Source organism: Otolemur garnettii, unplaced genomic scaffold, assembly GCF_000181295.1.
Source record: "Otolemur garnettii isolate 467f Iridium unplaced genomic scaffold, OtoGar3 scaffold00012, whole genome shotgun sequence".
In the NCBI taxonomy this organism is placed as follows: domain Eukaryota; kingdom Metazoa; phylum Chordata; class Mammalia; order Primates; family Galagidae; genus Otolemur; species Otolemur garnettii.
Window position 1 is genome coordinate 2,687,871 of NW_003852407.1, and position 24,807 is coordinate 2,712,677.

At 46.4% G+C, this 24,807-nt stretch overlaps 1 protein-coding gene across 1 annotated transcript in view; it reads right to left on the reverse strand.

The window, feature by feature from the left end:
• Positions 1–24,807, reverse strand: part of MAPK4 (mitogen-activated protein kinase 4) — a 56,776-nt gene that overhangs the window by 11,999 nt on the left and 19,970 nt on the right. The window contains exon 2 of the mRNA XM_003784704.3: positions 1,019–1,163. Within this exon, the coding sequence (XP_003784752.1) occupies positions 1,019–1,163 (145 nt within the window). The remainder of the gene's footprint in view (positions 1–1,018; positions 1,164–24,807) is intronic.

Below are 24,807 nucleotides of genomic sequence, written 5' to 3' on the forward strand. Positions count from 1 at the left end.
ATCAGTGCCTCCAGTCTCTGAGGGTGATGGAAGTGAGTAGGTGCTGGCATGAAGGGTGATGGGGCCAACTGGCTGGCATGTGTCACAGAAAAGGGTTTTTAAAATAACAGCAAAGAAGCAATGGTGAGGAAGGAGGCCGAGGAAGTTGAGGGAGCCAGCACACTTCCAAGCAAGGAGAGAGGGGGCAAGAATGAATATGAAGTGCAATAGGAGCACTAGGACGAGTGACTTGGCCCTGGGGAGTTAGGGAAGACATCCTGGAGGACAGAACACAGACTGGGTTTTGAAGGCTCAGTAGGAGTTTTCTAGGCAGAAAGAAGATCTAGGGATCTTCTTCATAGACAACAAAGATTATTCCTCCAATAGAGGAAGAAGGGGCTGAAGACATAGGGTAAGTGTTTTCAGCCATCAGTCTCAAGGAATTTGAATATAAGTGTGTCTTGGTTCATTCTGCCTGTTACAACAAATACCATAGACTGGATGGCTTATACACATTTATTTCTCACCATTCTGAAGTCTGGGAAGTCCAAGATCAAGGCACTGGCAGGATGGTGTCTGGTGGGGAGGGGTGCACCCCTCACAAATGGCACCTTTTCTGTGTGTCACACAGGGAAGAAGTAAACATGCTCACTAGGGCCTCCCTTATAAGGGCACTAATCCCACTCATGAGGGCTCCATCCTCATGATCTAACCACCTCCTGAAGGCCCCACCTTTTAATACTATTGCCTTGGGGATTAGGATTTAAACATATGAGTTTTAGGAAGATACAAACTTTCAGGTCATAGCAAAGTGATTACTTGACCTCAAAAGTTCTGTGCTCAAAGGCAATTTTTAGCCTCTCTAGTATTTTTGCCTGTAATTACAATAAGTCGCTTCCAAGTTGTGTCATAAAAGCCACAGATGTAACTTCAGTGAAGGATCAGCATGCTTTGTGAGTGGCATGCGTTTTGCACTCAGCTATCCCTTCTTATGAAAGAGCACCAGACGAGGAGGAAGGTGGCAGGGTTAGCAACTCACCAGCAAAGAGCATTTTCCCTGTGAGCATCTCAGCCAGGATGCAGCCAGCGGCCCACATGTCGATGGCTTTGGTGTAGTTGTTGGGCGACAGAAGCAATCGTGGGGAGCAGTACCACTTTGTCACCAACCCTTCTGACAGATAACCCTGCAATACAAAATTCCTGGTTCCACCGATCAGTCATCAGCACCAGCCTTCCCCCTCTCCCATGCCACTTCCAGTCTCCTTCCCGAATCAGGCCCCTTTCAGGGGCTTTTTCTTTCTTTCTTTTTTTTTTTTATTAAATCATAGCTGTGTGCAACAATGCAATCATGGGGTACAGTGTGGTAACAGGGGCCTTTTCATTCTGCTTCTTTTCCATTGATCTTGAAGGAACATGAGTGAATGGAGGTCTGGTTAGAGGGGCTGGGCCTGGTTTGTGGGGGTTCAGAGGCCTTGGTGGAGGAATTTTGTGAGGCCAAGGGTTCTACTTTGTAGAAAAGGATCCAGCATAGCAATATTATAGAAGGAATAATTTCCCAGCCTAACTTGCTATAACGCTGCATAACACATCTGTACTTGTCTAGCAAGAATGCATGAACGGAAGCCCTGATCAAGTTCTTTACCCCCATTTAGAGTTGCAGTGAGACACTAGAGTTTTATTTGTCTGGCAGCTGAATCTCAGAAATAACGATACATTTGATATGGTAATGGTAACTGACATGCCCCAGCCCTACTACTAGGAAGTGGTGGGGGTGTCTTGCTTGGTGCTGAAGATAGAATTACTCCTGTTCCAAAGTCAGATACCTCGGGCCCCTGCTGAGAACAGATGAGGCCTTCTTCTCAGGTGCAGGTACATGGTCTATGGAAGCACCCTTGAACAACAATATAGCTCTTGTTGGCTGTAAGATTGTGGGCTTTCTACCCAGTGTCTTTTTGGGGTGGTAGTAGTGGTGGTGAATGTCCTAGCTGATTTTGGTCACTGCTCAGTGGTGTGTGATCTGGGATGGAATCCTACCTTACAGCACGCGTGATGACATACATGATATAGGAAAAGACAGATTCAGAAAGCCGGCCCAATGGCAAAATCTGGGAAATGTCCACTTGGATTCCCTAGAACAGTCTTGGGGTTAAGGTGAGACTGAAGGGCTTCAATGGGAGACTGCAGGGATGGTATTTGATACCCCATTTGGATGTAGAGAGGGACATGTCCTCAGTGGTCAGCCCTGGCCTTCCCAGGCAGGATGTGTCCATCTCCAGGATGACTGGGGAGTGAGTGGTTGGACAGCAGGCACACACAGTGCACAAGTGGAGGCTGTCTGATGCAGGTATCATGGTCACCTGGCACCAGGCTCATCACTACCCCGAGAAGACACAAAGCCCGCACTCCCGCTGATCTCCCTGAACACCACCCAGCACGCAGAAGACAAGACAGAGTTGCTGCTTCCTAATTGTCTCTTTCCTCCTGCCACCCTGTCCCCACTGGGAGGTAGCTGGACGGGGTTCCCTTTCTAGACCCTTTCATGGGAACCATGGGGCCTCCTTCAGCCTTTGGTCCTGCCAGCCCATTTTGCTGTCCCTTCAGTCATCTAGAGCCCATGGGAAGCTTTGACTTTAAAAGCTTCAAAGATGTTTGGGAAATAATCTAGCAGCAGCTTCCCCATCAAGAGCATAATTAGGAGTCCCCAGCAGATCTGGAGAGAAGGTATAATTAAAGCTTGAAGCATTCTCTTTGCAGAGGGAGCAGTCCCAGCTGACTGCCAGGAAATTTGGAATAGCCTGGATCAAACTCACTCCAGAAGCGGGGTAGGCACTGGTCACTGCCGTGGGAGCCAGTGCTGGGGGCCACCAGTTCTGCTCTGGAGCCAAGTCTCCTCTGCCTGACCTGTCTGGGCCTCCACTGCGCTGGGCCTGATATCTTGTGTCTGGAGTTGGAAGGTTGGGGTAGAAGTCATGACCCAACAAACCTTCTATTTCACCCTTTGATGACAATGTGCCTACTCATCCCTCACACGTATGGTGATTCTAAATGGGACAACTTTCTCCAAGATAAAAACCCCAGTCACCTGCCGCGCTGAGTGGGTGTGGGTAGGTGGGAATAGGACGGGCAGGGCTGTTTTCCCCTCACATTGAATTAATGCTCAGAGCCACCCCTGTTTCCAGGCCACGATGGTGGAGGTGTCTGACAGCACCACCTTCCTGACCAGAAGTTTCTGGAATGTGTCCTGGGAGCCCACCGGGTGCTGGCCCCGTGAGGCAGATACAAAGATGGTTAGGATCATCCCTGTCACCAAAGAGCATCTCATGGGGAAAGACAGATGAAATGTGGATGTGAAGAAATGAAGTTATCACAGGCCACACTCATGTGGGACTTACCCTGTGTGGCACTGCGGCAGCATGTCACCTGGATTGAACGCAGGCTCTTCACAGAGTCATAACCGACTTGCCCAGCCCTACAGCTGGGAAGTGGTGGGGGTGTCTGGCTCCAGAGCCCACCATGTTCACCCTGCACACTGCTGCTGCCCCACCCAGACATAATAAGTAGTAGCCAGGGACAGGCGGGGAAAACCTCTGGGAAAACCAGGAGGGCAGAGGGGCAAAGAAGGTCTCAGGGAGGTGAAGTCTGAGTTGATTTTGACAGATGGGAGCATCTGATGGATGTAGGGGGACATGTGGCTTGGTTATGGGGAGGCTGTATGAATAAAGAAGGGGTGGGGAGACCTAGAATGTGCTGGGGGACAGAGAGACACTGGACCCGTGTATACCTGGGACATAGGAGGGGGCCGGGGAGAATGATCTCTGCTCTGGCAGTCAGTGTCCCCAAGGACCCCTGCATCAGAACCAAGGGACGTGCTCACGAACATGCAGACTGCCCAGAGCCATGGTTTGGAGTCCAGATCTCTGTCATGAGGGGCCACCCAGGGAAGCCTGGTGTCCCTCCCAGTCCCAGATCCACTCGGCAGGGAAGGAGTTCCAGTGTGGGCTGCAGAAGGGCCACTTGGCCAGGCCTGTGGTCTGCAGTAGGGACCCTGGGCTCCTCACTAGCAGGTGTGGCCCTGGTGCAGAGGCTACCTCAGCCTAGAGAGCAGGGGACTGACCAAGCAGGCTCAGAAAGGCCTTGGGCAGGCCCCAGGCCCTGTGTTCCCTTGGAAAGGGCAGGAATGCCCACAAGCTCCCTTGTCTGATCTGAGAGAAACTAGGTTAAACCAAAAAAAAAAAAAAGAAAGAAAGAAAGAAAGAAAAGAACCCAGGCTGTGGAGAAGCAAAGTGTAGCCCTGAGGGGAAGTGGCGCTATTACAAGCATACTGTGATTCTGGTGGGGTTGGGGCTCCCTGGAGCCCTCCTGGAGGTGTGCAGTGGAAATCAAAGGGCTGTCACACTGGAAGGGAAGAGACAGGACAGAACACAGAGGGGGCGAGCAGGAGAGCTGCCTTCACACGTGTGCAGGGCTGTCAGCTGGGGGACAAGCTGAGCTTATTCTCTGAGGCTCTGGGGACAGATGAAGGGCTGTGTGTGAGACGGGCATCTGCACAGCACGGTAATACTAGCTGACAGTCCCCAAGCTCCTCAAACTGTTCTGTCTGCTTTAAATGGATTAACTTACTTCATCCTCACAACCATCCCATGAGGCAATCCTTTCATGGTGAGGAAACAGAGGCACAGAGAGGGTGAGCAGCCCATCCCCCGTCACACAGGCTGCAAGAAGGGGATTCGGCCCCAAGCTGTGCAGGTGGAGCTCCTCTGATGTGCACCTGGGGCTCTCTGGCCCTCACAAGGGAGAGACCTCTAGCACTGCCAGGGCTGTTCTTGGAGGGGGGACCTGGGCTCTCTAGACAGGCAGAGAGTCTAAGCAGAGAACAGGCAGCCCAAGAGAGATGTGCCAATACTGCCCTCCTGGTTGATGTCCCACAGCATGGCTTCTCAGACTTTGGGGGGTGGGGGTGCTGCTCAAATCCCTTGAGGACCTTGGTTGGTCAAATGAAGATTCCATTTCTCCATGGAACAAGGTAGAGCTGACGTTGCAATTCAGACTTGGACCAGCAAGTCCCTGGCTTATCTTTTCTATATTGGCCTGCCCTATGAATTTATGAATTGTCTTGCCTAATGCCAGGCAGATTTCTCAAATGAGTAGCAGACTGATCTATATTTTATTTATTTATTTATTTTTATTAAATTATAACTGTGTGCATTGATGCATTTATGGGTTTCAGTGTCAGACTGATCTATAATAGGGGTTAATTCCTTGAGTTATAGACACTCATCAAAAGATCGTTTAGGAAAACAACAACCTCCCAGAGGCCCTGTTTCAGCCGACATACCCAGCCTTCCATGGCCTTATCCCTCTGAAGGTATAATTTGTATTTGTGCTAATATACATTTGAGGCACGCAAGAGACATTTTTAAAGAGGAACACCAGTCCAATAGCCCCTCTTATTGCTGACTCCAAACTCATTCCTTTAAACTCACTTTCAGGAAAACATGCACCCGGGAATTTCAAACTGAAGGAATACAAATCTCGAAGCCCATATCATACCATTTATCATTGGTAAATCATCCAGCACATTCCATCCTGCAGCTAAAATAATATGGGTGAAGAAATAGTATGGTTAAATGAGCTGCACTGAGTTTTCACGAGCTTCTCAGATGCATCAAGTGCTGCCGTGCTGACCCACTCTCTAAGGGCTGCTCTGCCCCACTCCATGATCTGAGGGATTCTGGCCAGATCCTGAAACTCACCATCTCTTCCCAGGTTTCCCTGAAAATCAGCCAAAAGCCCAATTAAATTCCTACTGGACTCTTGTTGAACCCTCCAGATCCTATGTGGTCACTTCTTTTTGAAGAAAATTATGATAAAATTACCATTTAAAAAAACTTATTTTTAATTGTGGTAAGATACACATACTACAAAACTCACCAGTTTGAAGTTATGATTCTCCTCTGTGAATTAAGTCCATTCACAATGCTATACCATCATCACTACCATCCGGCTCCAGAACTCTTTTCATCTTGCAAAATGGAAAGTCTGTCCCTATTTAACACCAACTCCCCATTCTCCTTTCCTCAAGACCCGTGGCAACTGCCATTCTTTCTGTCTCTGTGAGTTCAACCGCTCTGGGGCCTTCATAGAAGTGAAATCATACAGGATTTATCCTTTTGTGTCTGGCTTAGTTCACTCAGTATAATGTACTTCCTACTTTTAAACAGCAGGAGAGTGGGAACAATGGAGTGGGGCTTCACTTTAAAAAGTATTTTGTTGAAATGTGGTTGTCTTCTAATTCAACCAGAGCTCACAGTCAGGTAAAAGCTTTGGACATTATCCTCATGGGCTCCCAATCATGAACTCTGAATTTTAATATAGTTCAGAGACAGGACAAAATTTATCAGGGTTGGCAGCTCTCTCTATGACCACCATCCTTGCCAGGACCAGTGGCTGCGCTGGGCAGAGAGATGGGTGGAGGGAAAGCTTGGTTTGGCTGCTCCAGCCTCAGTTTCCCCATTTACTTGTGCAGCTGGAAGATCTTCAGTTCTCCTCTGTGAGGCATTAGTATCCTAGGATGCTGCTTCACAACTAACAGCAATCTTTAAGTGAGGACCCCTGCTGGGCCAAAGTGATTAATTTTTAATGGGCTGGTCTATGACCAAATGGTTCCTTTTAGGAAGATGCATTAACTGCCAAGCCATAAATAGACGTGTCTAGCCGACTTTCAACAGGAAATCTAGTGGCACTCCGGAGGAGTGGCTCTCAGACCTGCAGTAGGTTAGAGGCAGGAGGGGAATTTAAAATCCATCCCATTGTTCAGGCCACCCACCACACCAGTTATATCAGAATCTCTGGGGGTAGGACCCAGGCATCAGTAATTTTTAAAACTCCCCAGGTAATTCCAGTGGGTAGCCATGTTTGAGAACTAGTATTCCAGAGACCTTTAGTTCACCTGTTTTGGAAAGGCAAGCAGAGTTCTGACTGTTCCCTGGTGAGAGCAGGTTTCTATTTCCAGCTCCCCTCAAGATGAGATGAATGCTTAAGTAGCCACAGAGGCCTTCCCCAGAAGGCTGACCCATGGGATATAAAAATTTACTGGAAAATAACCAATCATAACCGTTAGCTGCCATTTATTGAGAACTTACAATGTGCCAGGCACTGTGTCAAGTGCCACTTTATTGGTAGTACATTTACTTATCAAGTGACTCTATGAAAAGATATAGAGAGGTGCATAACTTGGCCAAGGTCAAATTAACTAATAATTGGCAGAGCTGAGATGTGATCCCAGCAGTGAGCTAAAAACAAAGGCCCTGTACTCACAGGGTGTACATTCTAGTAGGAAGCCCAGCTGAACAAACACGTGTATGGTATGTCTGCTGGAGATAAGCACGAGGAATAAGAATAAATCAGGGCAGGGAGATAGAGAGTGATGGGGTGGGTAGTCTGAGAAGGCCTCTCTAAGGGGACATTTGAGCAGAGACCAGAATGATCAAAGGACTGAGCCACGTGGCTTATGAGGGAAGCTGACCCCTAAGCTTTAAGTCTTCCCTTTCTGTTCCCTCCCCCTCCCCCCAGAGGAGGGCAGCCTCTCACCTTTCTCCTCCCACCTAACAGACCTTCCTCTCGGTGCCCTCGATAACACTCAGGTATAAATAACTGAGAACACTTCAGAGCAGGAGGGAAGTAATATTTGCTGAGTGCCCATTCTGTACAAGGGATTTTGCCAACGATAGCTCAGCTCACCTCCTGAGAACCTTGTTTAAGACAGATATTTATTTTTCATTCTATATCTGGGGACATTGTTGCAAGTCTCTCCCCTCTGACCAACTTAGCTGGAGGCCTTCATTTCTAAATTCCTAACTCTGTAGTAGGAGAGGGTGGAAAGGGGCCCCTGAAGGCAGGAGAAGGCTATTTTATCTCTGTATATCTGCAGTGCACCCTGTACAGGGTGGGTGCTCACTTAAAATTTATAAGATGAATGGACTAAAAACCATGGGCTCAAGGGGTGGTTGATGTGCCCATGATATACTCAGTGATGATAATGCCAGGCTAAAGGAATGACTGATATACTCGTGGAATTTCAGGTACTGATCACCCATCAAGAGTTTAATTACCTGTATGTTCAAGTCTAGCCCACTGGCATGTAGGTATGTCTGTGGCTTTCTCTTCAGCATGACCTTGATCTACAGTGTGGGAGCTGGACCCTTTGGTACTAATCTTGCCCACAGTTCACCTTGACATCAGACTTAGCGCTTTATCATACCCCCATCTCTACCCCACCAAAGAAAGGAAGTCTCAGTGACTTCTGAGAGCACTTCTGGGTTGTGTGTTCACAGTAACCATCACCTGCCAGGTGCCGCCAGGTGCCCCATATCTCCTTGTCTGCTCTGTCTCTTTTGTTTGGCCATCATGATGATCTTCCCACTGTTACTGTCCCTGCTCCACAGAGGAGGACACTGAGCATGGATGTTAAAGACACAGCACAGTCGGATGTCACAGCGTCCTCCATCAGGCAGCTCAGGCCCCAGAGGTCCCCACTGACTCGGTGTCCTCCTGCTGGCTGAGCCTCTCCTGCTGTTCTCTCACTGGACCCAGAGGACAGGCTCCTCCTGGTCTAGCCTGCAGGGCACGCTCAGAAGAACTAAAGGGACTCCCTTGACTTTCCCTTTCTCAGATGACTCTGGGGTGTGAACCCCAGCCTTTGTTGAGCATAACCCAGAGGGAATCAGTAGACTAAGAGAAGTAAGAGAGAAACACGTCATTGTCTTGCCTTTTTCTACTGATGCAAAGTCAGGTGGGACTTAGATGGGTCTGGAGGGTGGGGAGATTTTAGAGCCCCCACCTGGCTTCAATATATGGATGGCTGTGGCAGGGAACTGGTGTGGCCTGGAGGGCTGATCCGAGGTGTTAGAAGTCCTCTCTCACAGGGGCTACCTGGGATGGAGGCTCCTGCTGCAGGGAGGTCCGTGACCAGGCCAGGCCATTTGTATGGAGGGAGTAGCTGCCTGCAGAATATGCTAGAAGGAATCAGAAAAACTCTGCTGCCCATGAACTCGAATACCTGCCTGTCCTGATATAGGAAGATCTCACCAACAAAGTCTCACTTTTAGTTAAGTTAGTGTTTCAGGAAATTGTTTCACATCCCAAAGATGTTAACACCTGGCCGGGGAGATAAGCGTATGCGCTCACCCTTGGGACAGGCTAGCAAAAACCAGCCAAGTTTATTTATAAAGTCTCAAAATCTCCTGGATGGGGACTTAGTATTTGGCGCTCTATGTTTTTCTAGGTGCATCTTGGGGACTAATCTTTCTCAGGCAGGCCGTGGACATGCTGGGATAAGCTCCCTGCTAACGTATCAATACAAGAAGCCAGCAGAGGAAACACACTGGCCCAGGGAGCCCACTGTCTTCTGTGGGCTGTAATGGCACCTGCTGAGTGCAGCCCTGTGTGAATGGAAACGTGCACTGCACCCCACACTCCTCCCAAGGGAACTTTTGGACTTGGTGTCCTCCTGGTACCCATAGACAGAGGATGCTGAAGGCAGGTGGCTGCTTGTTACAAAAGCCATTAGACGTGCTGGCTGCTCTCACTCCACAGAGGCTCTGGCCCTGGGGAGAGAAGCAGGGATGCTTTGGTTACGAAAGGGAGGCTGGGCAAGGTAGGGAATGCAGGTTCCTAGAGGATGGGCCTGCTGGGGGAACAGCATGGAGAGGCCCCCCGCTTCTAGGCAGAGGAAAAACAGAGCAGTGGGGGATGGAGGAGGAAGCAGAAAGGGCCCGAGACCAAGTCTAGAGGGATCACCAATGTTGCCTCTGCCAGGGTCCAAAGCCAAGTCTTGGCCTGGTAACACTGTCCAACCCTGATCTTGGGAAGGGTCTGTTTGTCTTAGTTACCTGAGGTGTAACTTTGTGACCTAGGCAGCCTGGGGACCACTCCTTTGCCTAGAAACACCTGCAGGTCCCCAATACATATACCACTTTTGAAGTGCTCATGTGCTGGGAGGCTGCCCGAGTCGCCTGCTCCAGGGAATTCCGCTCTCATTTCAGTTGCTCTGTTACCTGGCCTTTATGAAGTGTTTCCAGTGGATCTGGCCCTGTGCATAGTCTCTGAGTGGGGAGGGCCTATCTTCAGGGAACTTACATTCCAGCTCTGGGCAGTAAGCATGCTGGTTCAACTGCAAAGCCATCATTAAATCAGGGGACAGTCAACACTAGGTAAGGAGGACAGGACAGTCACTGTATGATGAAGGAAATAGCAAAAGGGCCAGGGCAGATGGAAATTTGGGGGAGGGTCTCTTAAAAAATATAAAATTAGAAATACAAAATTAGGTATGAAAGTGAATGTTTATTTTGAATTAGAAAAGTAACTGTAGCAAATTAAAAATTATAAAAAGCTGGCAAATGCCACTAACATAACACAATGTATAAAAATAGCATTTTTACTAATTAGCTGCTTGGCAAAACTGCAGATAGCAAATGTAAACATGATGCACAATCTTTGATCATCTCCTCTATGACAATTGTGTAGTATAATTCTTCACGGAGAGAATGGAAAGATAACTCAGTATTTCAAAAATAATTGAAAAGATAACTCAGTCTTTTTCTAGTATGGTTGATACGTCAGTATAGTTGATATTTTAGAAGCTTATCTCAACTCCAAAGAAGTTATGGCTAATGTCTTATAAGTTTTCAGGATTACTATCAAATTTGGGGGCACTCCTATTAAGTATTCTTAAGTACATAAGCTATAAGAGTTGGGGGGCATTTCCAATTTTCTTACATGGTGACAATTTCCATTCTCTTTGAATTGATGACACTCATTAACCAGGCTGTTGATGATATCCTAGGTGTAGTCACATGGTATAAGTGGTAGGGTGGGCCCTGTTTCTTTGTGTCATGACCACCACGAGTTGATTCAGTGGGCCATAGGATGGTTTCTAGAAGTTATTGCTACCCCAAGATACTGGCAATAATCTTCTGTACATGGAAGCGACTGCAAGTCACATAAATAGATCCCACTGGTTCCATATTGCCTGCATACTTCACCTCCTTAGGTCCCCCAATGCCTGGCCACCCTTGGACACCCAGTGGGAGGGAAGTGGTGGAAAGTTAGAATGGCAATATTCCATTTTCCAACAAATTGCTCTTAAAATATTATTAAGTTTGCCAAGATCACAGAAATACACACCCATATGAACACAGATTTAGTGTCCCTCCCAGGGCATCGGTCAGGGTCATGCAAGTGAGAGGTCTTAGGGTTAAGTTTCATGAACCCCATGGTAAGTTGGGCCCTAATCAGGAATAAAAAGGGAAAAAGAAGAGGACAGTGGCTGAGGAGGACAGGGAAGCATCTTGCTGGAATGTGGACAGAAAGCAGGACATATTCTAGGAACCCATGGTAGGGCCCATGCTCTCATAGACTGAGGTATTTAAATTATCTAGGAAGCGGGTCACCTCTGAGAGTTTCTGAAGAGGCCCTAGGTGTCCCCTAGGACAGGCAATGCTGAGGATGCTGTCGTGGTTATGAAAGGTTTCTGACCTTCCTCAAACAAGCTGGTGAGAATGGGCTGCCAGAAAAAGTCTCTGATTTCCCCCTCTGCCATGTTACTCCCTTAAATTCCTTTACCAAGGGCCCAAACCCTTAGCTTCAACTTTTAGAGGAATGGCTAGAAAAGCGAATTCCCTGCCTCCCCCAAGAGAATATGCAGGGATTTGATTCTCCACACTCAGCAATGCATCTGAAAGGTTTCGGAGCACTAAGGGAGGTAAAAGATTGCAAATGGCCAGAACACGTGGAGGGAGGTGGGGCTCTGAGAAGGAGTCACAATTTTCCATGATCCTGCTTGGTGGGTCCTGTCCACTCTCCGCAGACAGTTCCACAGAAAAGTAGGGTTGTTTGCTTCACTGTTAATCGCACTGCCTGTGGATCTGATTTTCAAAATTGTAATATGTGCAACGGTTGATATATGAACTTGTAGCTTATTCATTTTCACAGCCGTGTAGTATCCCCTCATGTTTATACACAGAGTTTGTAAAGAGGGACCAGGTAGTTTTTGGTAAGATTTACTTTGAACTGCCTGGTGTATAATAAAGAATTTGGCTGGTCTTTATTTCTAATTGCGAGAGGAAGCTTCTCAACCCTTGGAATTTCCTGAGTGATAGGAGTGTCTGTTATTCATGATGGGATCCTGGGACCACATCTGAGTGGATACTGAGGCTACGAATGGAAGCTTCCTGGATGGTTTCAGGATGGGGATGGCTGGGCTGGAAAGGCCACCCATGTGAAGAGAGGCTTTAGGCCATGGGATGCCAGGCCCAGCTCCACGGGGTGGAAGAGGGCTGGTGATTGAGTTCAACAGGTGGCTAATGATTCAGTTAATCATGTGTAAGTAATGATTCCCCTGTGTAAAAATAAAAGCTTCTGCACACTGAAGCTCAAGTGAGCTTCCCTGGCTGGTGATACCAAGAGGGTAACATATCCTGAGAACACAGAAGCTTCACATTTGGTAGCTTCCCGGACCTCTTCTCTTGGCTGGTCCTGATTTGTATCCTTATAATAATAAGACTATAACCATAACTACAGGCTTTCTTGAGTTCTGTCAATTAAATCTGGTTCACAGAATGATCAAATCTGAGGGGGCATGGGAACCCTCAAATTTGTAGCCATTTGCTCAGATGTGCAGATGACCTGGGAACCCCTTGCCTTGTGGCTAGTGACTGAAGTGACAGTAGGCTTGTGAGGGGACTGCTCTGAACCTACAAAGTTTGCCCTAATTCTGAGTCAGAACTGCATTGCCAAATTTCCACTTATTATCTGGTTGTTATTATAAATGCTCTATTATTTAAATTATGTTTACTGCTTTTAGCCAGACCACAGATGTGAAATTGATTTTCATATATTGATCTTATATTCAGCAACACTGCTAAAGTCTTTTTATTAAGTCCTTAATTTGGGTTCTATTTAGACAATTAAATCATCTGTGAATAACAAGCTTTACTTTGCTTGCCAGGACCCCCAGTGCAATGATGTGATAGTGGGCAACCTTAGTGTGTTCCTAGTTTTAAAGCAAAAACTTCTAACATTTCATTGTTAAAACAAACATTACTAAAACAAACAAACAAACAAACAAAAACTAACATTACTAAAGGGTAATGTTAGTGGTTACCCTTTTGGATGAAGGAAGTTCTTTTATTCTTAGTTATTTTTATCACTCGTAGATACTGAATTTTCTAAAATTATTTAATTTTCTAAAATGATTTTTCTGCATTGAGATCTTTTTTTCTCCTTTGTTTCTGGTAAACCAAAATAATAGATTTCCTAATGTTAAACCAACTGGGATGAATTCAATTTGGACATGATATATTTTTATATATTGCTGAATTTTGTTTGCCAATATTGTTTTCAGGGCTTTTGCAATAATAGACATGTGATTTCTGAAATTTCCCTTTCTCATATTATACTTTCCTGGTTTGGGTATAAATGTTATAACGTATGGAGATATTCTCTTTTTTACTATTCACTATAAAGTTTAAGATAAGAATTACCATTTAAAAGTTTGGTTGAATTCAGTAAAACTGTTGGGTATGTGGTTTTCTTTCTCAGAAGATTTTAGCTACTGATTCAATTTCTTTAGCAATGATTGCATTATTTAGGTGTTCTATTTCCTTTTGAGTCAAATTTGCTAAGTTTTTTTCATTTTGAGTCAAATTTGATATGTTTTTAAGAATTCATTTTATATAATCAATAAATAAAAATGTAAATACATACTTATTTGTATACTCAGATATGCTTTTAATGAACATGTAACTAATAAATGGACATTTATGAGCAGAGAGTTCATAGTATTCCCCAGTTTTGAATCTCTGTTGCATCTGTGGTTATGTTTCTTAATAATTTAGGGCTGTCTGACTGGTCTGGTCCTAGAGGCCAGCTGGCCACCCTATGGAAGGCTGACACTCTGATGTATGCTAATTTGCAGGCTAATTTGAATTTTATTTCATGTTGATTAATGATTTACCATAATTAGGAGTATTTGGGGACAGGGCCAAGAAATGCAATCTCAGTTTCTTGATTTATTCCTTTAGGAGTATGAAAGCCATAATCAACTGTCACTTTGATTCCCAAGGGTAATGACTATTATTGTTGCTTAGAGAGCTGAATTTTGTAGGCTTTGTATAGTTTAGTATTTCCTAGAGTGAGGGGGCTCAAGGGTAGCCTCCTCTAACTGAAGTGAGTAAAGAAGGTCTGACAACTCCGTTCCACAATCTGTCTGGGAAACTGCAGCCCCTGAGGTGCCTCAGAGTTGAGGGTTTAGGCTCAGACCCAGCTGAAATGAGTGACTCAGGCTGGTGAAACATCCAGTCTACACAGGGGACCCTTGGCAACTCTAGCTGGATGAGCATGGCTTTGAACTTGATGGGTCCAAGGCTCAGGGCTGATGGCGGTCATCTTCCTTCTTTCTTTTCCCCACTGTGGTCTAACTGACAGCTTATCCTCTTTCCCCAGGCCATTTGGGTATATTGCCATGTGGTTAGGAAGCTCAGAGGCTGTGGCTCGTCCTCTAAAGGTCATTTTGGTCAAGTTTGTCATCTGGCAGAAGAGGAACTGGTCATTGCCAGCACCATCATCAATGACAGAGATCACTAAACATGATATGCCTACCAAGAGCTGTGCTAATACTTTATATAATAAAGAATCTCAGGGAACACTTCCATTAACTTACTAATATACAGATATCCATGGAGTTTCTACTTTGCTCCCAGTACTCTTCTGGGTGCTGGGACAGAACACTGAACAAAGTGGATAAGCTCCCACCCTATGACACCCATACCCCAGCAGGTTTGGTGTTCACTCCTATTCTATAGATGAGTAAAGTGAGGCTTACAGAGGGAAGGTGGCAACAGCTGCTTAGTGTTAAAGCTGTGGGTAGGCTCGGCGCCTATAGCTCAACGGGCTAGGGCGCCAGCCACGTACACCTAAGGTGGCGGGTTTGAATCCCCAGCCTGGACCCGCCAAACAACAATGACGGCTGCAACCAAAAAATAGCCGGGCGTTGTGGCGGGCGCCTGTGGTCCCAGCTAGTTGGGAGGCAGAGGCAAGAGACTCGCTTGAGCCCAGGAGTTGGAGGTTGCTGTGAGCTGTAATGCCACGGCACTCTGCCCAGGGGGACAGCTTGAGGCTCTGTCTCAAAAAAAAAAAAAAAAAAAGCTGTGGGTAAACTCAGCTCTTGTTTTGAACTGCTATGCTTTGCTCTGCATCAGCAATTCTCCAATGTGAGCTTACGTCAGGAGCACCTGCAGGGTGTGTTAGAACTCATGGCTGGCCCTGCCCCCAGAGTGTCTGATTCTGCAGGTCTCAGGTGCAGCCAGGGAATTTACATGTCTAATAAGTTCCCAGGTGATGCTGAGGCTGCTGCTGGCCCGGGTGCCACACTTTGAGAATCCCTGCCAGGTCTCTGACAGGTCTCAGAAATCGGGTCTCTGAGCCTCCCTTCCTGCCCCTTTCAGGCCCCACTCCCTTCTCTCTTTGGGACTCAAATGCCATGTCTTTCTTCCATGTGTGTGCAAGGGGGCCTCCCACCAGGCATGAGGTCCCTGCATGTCCCTGGGACCTTAACCCCACTGCTGTCAGCTAGTGCTGGCTTGCGAGGCTATCACCATCTGCCTGTGAGTATAATCACCTTAATTAACAGGTTCTCACTTACGATCCATGTAAACAAGCTATGCTGCTAAAAAGAGCTGATCTGCACCTGGTTTCTCCGGCTGTGTAATGGGCAACACTCACACCCCACAGCAGCTGGTGCTCTGGCTCCCAGCTGGGAGATGAGGTGCTCTGGGTGTGTTTGAGTCCCCCTCCCCCAAGGTCTGCAGGTTCTGCTGTGTTTTTCACTTGGATCTGCCCAAGGAAGCCTGTGCGCTTTGCTCCTCAAGCAACTTCTATGGCTTGAACCCCAAGGTTCAAGATCAGGGCAGTTTTATTTCACACCATTCTCCTGTGCCTCAGGGGTAAGAGCCTCAGCCCACCTCAAGGTCAGAACCTCCCAGAGTAGCCGTGTTCCCCAGACTGCTCAGCTCCATCAGCCCAGGGGCCAGAAGCACTCAGGACTGGGACTGTTACTGTGTGCCTTTCCTGCATGCAAAACCAACATGGTTTGAGCGAAACCAACACAAACCATAAAATACGTGCAAAGAAGTCCAATAAAAATTAGTTCTTCCCTCAATGACTACTGACTCCTGTTTTATTTTTCTTAACAGCAAAAATCAAACACTACAAATCCTTTTTGGGTGTTCCTGCTGTGCTGGTGCCCTCCCTGAGTCTTGGGTGCCCCAACGCAGGGGCCAGGAAGCCCTTGTGTTTCTTTAGCAAGAGAACCTGGCAGGTGTCATCTGCTGCATTTGCACCCCCCTGCCAGATGGGGAGCCCTTGCACACAGCCTATCTGTATTAAGAATACAAACTTTGGTTGGGGGTTGGGGTTCCAATCCTAGGCCAGCAATTTATTTGCTGGTGACTTACAGCAACTTTCTTAATATCTCTGAGCCTCAGGTTCCATCCACATAATGGAGCTAATACCTACTTCATGGAGCTCCTGTGGGGATTAAACAGAAAACACAGTAGGAGCTTCTAGCTCTGAATAGATACTACTCTGCCCTCCCTTTTCCTCAGTCTCCATTTTAATAGAGGCTTTGATGGTGCCTTTTGCCTGTTACCTACGTCCAAACTTCCGCACAGCCTCATCTCTCCCTCTCCTCCCCTCTGCAGCCTCCCCGCTCTGCTCCCCTCTGCACGATACCTGGGATGCCGCCACCTTCGCTCTTCCAGTTTTGCCTGGAAGGCTGCCCACTCTCTCCCTGCCTCTTAAAATCTTGACAACCCACACAGCTCACTTGACGTGTCACATCCTCAGGACATCCTCCAGCTCCAAATGACCTCTTACTTAGTGGGAAAACTGAGCTAGAGAGGTAAGAAGAGAAAGAAAAGTTTTCCATAAAAGAGCCCATCTGTACCTCTCATTCCACCCTGGGTATCTGTGCCACTTTGCCTTATTTGCTAAGATTTAAGATTTTAAGATGTTCTGTCTTTCCAGTTTGATCGTTAGGTCCTGACAGGAGCAAAAGTAACCGTAATAAACACTGCCCCCCTTAGCAGGCATCGACCGCTGAGGCTTACAATGCTCCAGTGACCAGGCGAGGAAGAAGTAGGATCATTTCCCTCTGACAACACCCAGCACAGCCTTTCCACCTTCAGTAAGTGCTGCTGCTGACCAGCTGACATATGTCGATGACTAATATCTGAACGCCACCTTGCTCTTTCATCCCCTCTTAGGGAGGCTCACGGGGAGGCAGAGTCTCCCCCTTGCAAAGGAGAAGCAAGTGAGGGAGTGAGTGGCCCCTGTGTGGTGTCACCAAAGGCCTCTCTGTCCAAATAACTCTTCCTGGGGACCTGTCATGGGGCCTCATATTCCCACATTGAAAATAAATGATTTGGGGTAATCTTCTGGGTGTGCCCAAGAGTGATCTGTCATTCATCCAACCAGTCGTAATTGTTCACAGCCGGAAGAGGCAGGCAGCCACGAGGAGCCAGAAGTGGCTCTGTTGGCTGGAGAAGACACATGGGAAGTAAGCGTGCTTTCTTTGTGGACAATCATTTAGGAGTTTGCCGGTTGTGTCTCAGCAGGACTTTGAGAGAACAGGACACCAGCCAGGGGACTTTTGAGATAAGAGAGAGGGACCTACTCGGCCCAGGGGACAGAGGTTGTAGAGGGCAGCAATGGCCCTGGGTGGGCCAAGGGCCTGTGTGTGGAGGGGGGTGGAGAACGGAGTCTGAGAGCCACCTGAGGCCATCCTCAGAAACCCCGAATCCAGCAAGACTGTGGCATTCTGGGGGAGGTCATTTTGGGGGTCTGAGTTTTTCAGAGAGCCAAAAGCTTACTCCAGGCTGTACACAGCCCTGTGGCTTACTTTGGATTTTAATCATTTTGGATAGAAATGTTTCCAAATTGCAAGGAGTACTACTGTCAGTAGCTTCAAAGTTCTCTTTCTGTCTCTTTCTTTCTTTTTTTCTCTCCCAAAGTAGCAGCACCTTTTTGATTCTTTTTTCCTGTCCCAAGTGTCTTGCAGATAAATACTGAGTGCTGCTCATTGAACCAGAGGTGGGAAGTCTCGGCCAGAAGTCGTGAAGTCAAGCCCAGATCCACCTCTCACTAGTTTTATAATCCTACGCCAGTCTCTCCGCCAGACTAGACCTTAGTTTTCTCACCTACAAAATGGAAGACAACACTGACAAGTCCCCTTCCTCTGACACAGGATTATCACGGGAATCAAACGACAACCCAACATGTGGAAACAAATGCATGGACAGTGCACGCACACTTGAAACCCCACCCTGGGCCTGCCGTTGTTCACATAATACACATACTGAGCTTCTTAAGATACACTGACTGTAACTTACCCTCTTACAGGGCCAAGATTTTGGACACTGTTATGATTTGGGTCATCACACAGTGCAGCTCTTGGAAGTCAACGGGAGGTAGAAACTGCTCTGAAGAGCCCGGAGTTGTGACTCTTTGTTAATTCTTATGTCCGCCATTCTGCTTTTTCTGTCTCCCTACTTGTCAGACTATCAGCTGTCACTTGTCTCTGCTCAGAGTATGCCTGTCTGGTCCCTAGTTTGCTGCCTGTAATCCACTGTGGATTTGACAGCCAGATGATGCAGTTTATTAAAGTTGCGTGCAAAGTGAGGGTGCCCTGGCTTAGGTAAGATGTATTCACTTTGTATATGGACCATGTACCATCTGTTTAGCTGCTTAGAATATTTTTACCTCCAGTCTTGCCTGCGGTTCAGATGTGTGAGGCTGCAAAACAGAGGAGGTTGTGTCCTTACTCAGGAGTTCAAAATGCAGTCTCTACTTGGGAGTCAACCACTGGCCCTAACTCAGTGCTCCTCTGCCGTGGGACCCCTTAGGAGACACCAGATCCAAGGTAGAGCTTATAGAAACTGGTGTCCAACCCCAGTTTCTAGCCCGCTTTGGTCCTTTTGTTTTCTTTCCTCCCACATGGCCCTGGCTCCATGCCACCAAGTAACAAGAGCCACAAAGAGCTCTTATTGAGGGCTGTCTCCCTGCCCGGGACTGTCTTCAGCACTTTGCATTCTTTTATTCATTTAGTCGTTAGAACAACCCCATAAAATTGACATTGTTATTTCCTTTTCACAGGTCAAGAAACTGAGCTTGGAGAGGATATACAACTTGCCCAAGGTCACACTATTTTAAACAACAGAACCAGGGCTTGTCCCCCATCAAGTAGTGCCGATCACTATTTGTTCTGGGCTCTCAACAGTGAATCCAAAGCCCTGCTCAACTCCAAATGTTGACGTTTTCTTTTATAATAAGTGCAGTGGTCTGCACCAGAGATCTCACGTGCATCATTTGGTCCATGGTGAACAAGTGCAAACTCCCTCCATGGGAGCAAGGATGGGGGTAGGGGCCCTTAGGACTGGGTGAGCTCTGCACAGAGACTCTAGGTGATAATATCTGATACCTAGGCTATAGGCAGACATCTGTGAGGTATGATTTCTGGGGCAATAACAGAAGGGTTGCTCATAAAAATGCTGGCTGATGCCTGAAGACTCCTTTTCCCTGGCATTCAACCTTCTCTTTCACCATCAAAATAAAACTTTAAATGGCAAATATCTCTGGGCTATGTAGCCCTGGCTTAAATTTATACTAAAGTGTAAATGGCTGACCTATACAGGGTTTTGAGAGAAAGTGGGTACATGGGGGGATGAGAAAGGAAGCAGTGAGAGCAGAGTGTGCATTAGCGTGCCAACAGGGGGAAGGTGCACAGAGAGGCGAGACTGAGAGATTACAAAGAAAGATTCTACCAACTCTGCAGTTTTGTGTAAAACCAGTCCTGGCTACAAACACTCTCACTCTTGACAAAGCCTCAGAGCTATTCTCTTCACAAAGATGAAATGGGCCAGAGCCTGCTGAAAACCTTTCGGTAAAACTTGAGGATGGGCTCAGCGCCTGTGGCTCAAGCGGCTAAGGCGCCAGCCACATACACCTAAGGTGGCGGGTTCGAATCCCCAGCCCGGGCCCGCCAAACAACAATGATGGCTGCAACCAAAAAAAAAAAAAAAAAGGGCCGGGCGTTGTGGCGGGCGCCTGTGGTCCCAGCTACTTGGGAGGCTGAGGCAGGAGACTCGCTTGAGCCCAGGAGTTGGAGGTTGCTGTGAGTGTGATGCCATGGCACTCCACCCAGGGGGATAGCTTGAGGCTCTGTCTCAAAAAAAAAAAAACTTGAGGACGATAAAAACCCATTTTGCAAAGGAATCCTCCAGGCTAAATGTCTTTTTTCTATATGCTCTGGCTTCAGAGTGATTGGTTCTGGAAAGCTGTCGCATTCCAATGACCATGTGCATGTGTGTTGGCACTTTTGTATCTGCAGAGACTCTTACGAACAATGTGCCCTAGGATTTGCTAAGTCAAACAGCCCGGGCCTTCATGATCTTTATTGTCTTCCCCATTAAAAAGCAAAAAATGTTACATGGACTCATGGTCATCTCAACTGACCATGAGTCCTTTCTTTATACATCTAGTTAAGTCAAACTCTTGCTGCTTCTTACCTTGGCAATATCCTGCCCCTCTTAGGACACGCTTCGCTCTCACTTCTGAAGCTTTTGTTTCTCTATTTCACCAGGCAGATTTATTTTTACATGTGCATTTTAATGGGGAAAGTGGCACAAGTTCACTTCTATATAAATATAATCCTTAAAAAAATGATCATTAAAGAAGTTCACGATACTGCCAACTCCGTTCCCTAAGGGGAATCACAACTGCGTGTAATTCCAACTTTTCTTCCCCTCTTCTCGTGTACACACACAGAGGTCTTCTACCAAAAATGGAAGGATTCTATTGTACTTTAACCTCCTTTCACTTCATCTATTACAGATAACTTTTCATATTAGTATAAGAAGCCTTTGAAATGTTGCACAGCACAGAGTCCCTTTGTCATTTAAAACCTCTGTTCAAAGCTATTTTCACTTTTGTTCTAGATGGCTTGTTCTATATGTGAGTTTGGGTTCTCTAAAATGTTTCAGCCAGTGCTAACTCACTGTGTCAAGCTGTTAGTAGCAAGATGTTCTTCTGAGAAGAAAATTAGTATAGTTTGGGTATAAACTCACCCCCGGATCTGAAAGAGTAGGCAGGGGAGTGGGCTAGAAATATAAAAGCTTAACCCAGAAGGGTCACTTTAAAGGAGGTGGTACAGCTCCCATTTTCTGTTCTGCTATTTGTAAAGCAAAAGTCTGGAGAGAAGCACTGTGGCAGCTGCCAGCGGGGAGATGGTCACTTCAATGATCTCACACACCCAAGGCAGGTGATGGGACCCCACTGGATGGCAGGAGAGCCACCCACAGGAGGGGAACTTTCTGGAGCTCTAGCTCAGGGGAAGTGGAATAGGCCAGGCCCCCTCCCTTCTTCCTGCTTCTCATCTCCTGCCCCTCATGCTGCAGTGTCCAGATGGGAACCTGGACTCCTGATATGGAGCCTAGAGGATCCCTTTTTAGTAAGGACAGATTCTAGGGCACATGGCATTAATTCCTAAAATACCATATACAATAAGCAGGTAGACTAGTTCAGTCTTCCTAAAATGTTATTAATTTTTGTTAGATATTACCAGGTGAATAGGTTTTATGTCAAATGAATTTGGAGAACTCTGAGATAAAGTTAAGTAGGTTTATTTATTGCAGGACTTATCAGAGCCTTTATTAAGCTTATGTATTTGAGAGTTTCCAAGGAGGAGAACCTCCCCTTTGAACCTAGAGGCCCTTGAGGGAAAAATCAGGAAATCTATGTAGTTCTGTCAACTTGAACATTTTATGACTCTGTACTCAGTGCCATCCTTAAAACATCTGCTCCCCCATCCCTGTCCTCAAAGGTGGGACATCAGCACACAGGAGGTCAGCATTCCAGGCAGCCTCTGGAATGCTGCAAAGGAGCACCTGGCAGCTCTATGAGGCCTAGGAGGGATATGTCATCATTCACCAGTAGAATTCATTCACAGACTTTTATTTCTGTGGAATACTATAGAATTCTATGGGAAGCCTCTTTTTTCTATTTGCCTTTCTGGAAGAGTCAGAAACCAGGCAGGTACTTTTGTAACAGAGTAACCTATGCCATTTTCCCACATGCTTTTTCTGACCTCAGTTTTCTAGAAATAGGCTTGCTGCACATGGAGCCCCTTGGGGAAGGGTCTGCAGCCTGAACATTTCCAGTCTGTGGAGCATCCAAGGCCCTCTGTACTTGGAAAGCTCTCCTGTAGCACTCAGCACCTCTGAACTCTATGCCTTCAGGCCACACTGGCTGCCACTCCCTCCGATCACTTCAGACCAACCTGGTCTCCCACAGAGTTCAAGAACTCTCTATTTCACTTCTGTAAGCCTTGAGCCTTCCTCTTCCTCCCACCAGATTGTAGCCTCTTGAGGGCAGGGACTTAGTCATTAAATTTCCTTAATGTGCTAGATTAATTGTTCATTGATCATCTTTCAGCAGAATCCCAATGTCCTTGACCCTGAAGGCAGGGCAGGACTCTGTACTTCCCAGTACTCAGCCCAGAGCCTGGCTGTGAACAGGTGGCTCATCACCATCTCCTGGGCTAAATAGAAAACCCAGCCTTCCTCTTTTCTTCCTAGCACCCAGAAGGTGCCTGGAATTAGTCCCTGCCTCTAGGTCCTCCATTAGATCCCTCCCTGTGGAGTAGCATTCTAGTGCCCACAGGGTCTTTGGGACCACAGGTGAGCATGTGCATGGCCCAGTAGGATTTCTCCTGGGCTCTGCTTGTCCTGGGTGTGTTTGCCCAGCAGACTGCCCTTCCTCCTTCTGCCCAGCAGCTTTCTTGCAGCTTTCAGGTTGAGGCTTAAATGTCATATTTCCAGGGAGGCCTTCCCTGAACATTCATCTGAAGCAGGACTGCCCTCTGAGTCTCCATCAATGGACCATGAGCTCCAGGAGGGCAGGGGCCAGGTCTGCTTTTTCTCCTTGCCAGATCCCACACCTAGCACAGTGGCAGGTGCATATACATGTAAACCAAATGAAAAGAAAGTACCACTGGCAGGCATTTAGAAGGGAAAGGAATTTTAAGAATTCAAGAAGAAAAAGTTAGATCGATGTTATCTCTTTGGGAAAATAACTCCCATTCTCAATCTAATCAATTGATACTTGTTGAATACTCTGTAGGTGCTTATATTTTATTAACAGGCTTATTAGAGGGGTAAATCAGGGAAATGCAGGATATTTCAGGAAGGCATTCTACAAAATAGCTTTGTTGATTAAATGAAAAGAGAGCAGTCCACTCCTAGGGATACATCTTTCAAAAATAAAAACACATGTTTACTCAAAACCTTGTCCGTGTCATGGAAGAAGCCCAAGTGCCCATCGACCCATGAATGGATTGATAAATTGTGGTATATGTACGCCATGGAATATTCTGCAGCCTTAAAAAAAAAAAAAGGAGACTTTACCTCTTTCATGTTCACATGGATGGAGCTGGAACATATTCTTCTTAGCAAAGTATCTCATGAATGGAAGAAAAAGTATCCAATGTACTCAGCCCTACTATGAAACCAATTTACAGCTTTCCTATGAAAGCTATAATTCAACTACAGCCCAAGAAGAAGGGGAAAGGGGAGAGGGAGGGGAGGGCAGGGGGGAGGATGGGCGCAGGGAGAATAATAAGTGGGACCACATCTATGGTGCATTTTACAAGGGTACATGTTAAATTTACTAAGTGTAGAGTATGAAGGTCTTAACACAATAACTAAGAAAATGCCATGAGGCTATGTTAACCAGTTTGATGAACATATTTCGAATGGTATAAACATTGTACCCCACGATTGCATTAATGTATACAGCTATGATTTAATAAAAAAAAGAAAAGAAATAAAAACAAATAAAAACTATGTCAAAGCAATAAAAAAACCTTGTCCATGAATGTTCACGGCAGCGCTCTTCTTAAAAGCCAAAAAGTCATAATAATTAAAATATCCATGAACAGATGAATGAATAAAAAAAGTGGGATATCCATACAATAGAATATTTGGCCACAAAAAAGAATGAAATATGATAAAGGCTATAATGGGGATGGACCTTAAACCTACTATGCTAAGTAAAAAAGGACAAGTCCCCAGAGGGCAAATATTATGAGTCCACTTATATGAAATGTTCAGAATAGGCACATCTACAGATAAACTAGGTGAGTTACTTAGGGCTGGGGTAGGCTGGGGGCAGAAAGGAGTGGGTGCTAACGGGTATGGGGTTTTTGTGGGGGGGCGAAAACATTCTAAAATTGTGGTAATGCACAACTCTGTGAATATACTAAAAGTCACTGAGTTGTACAATTTTAATGAGTTAGTGGTAATGTGTATGGATTGTATCTCAATAAAACTGTGCTACATATATTATATATCTCAGTAAGGCTGTTCTACATGTGTATACGAGGTCTGACAATTAAGTTCAAGAACTTGCCACCATGCATGTACGTAGGAGCAGTGTACAAATAGCTTGGTGAGGTTTCCTAAGTTTGGAATGTCTGTGTCACAGTCATGCCCCTGTCAACATGTAGGGGTGTCTTGCTGCATGGTGTTCATTGTCATTGCAGGTTTGTGGTACTGTCAGGAGAATGTCGAAGCTTGAATTAGAGAGACCAACAAGCATTTGCAAATTTCTTGTTATACTTGGCAAGAGTGGAAGTGAACTCAGGGCCATGTTAGTCCAGGTTGATGAGGACAATGCCACGAAGAAAATGGCAGGGTGGCTTGGCGCCTATAGCTCAAC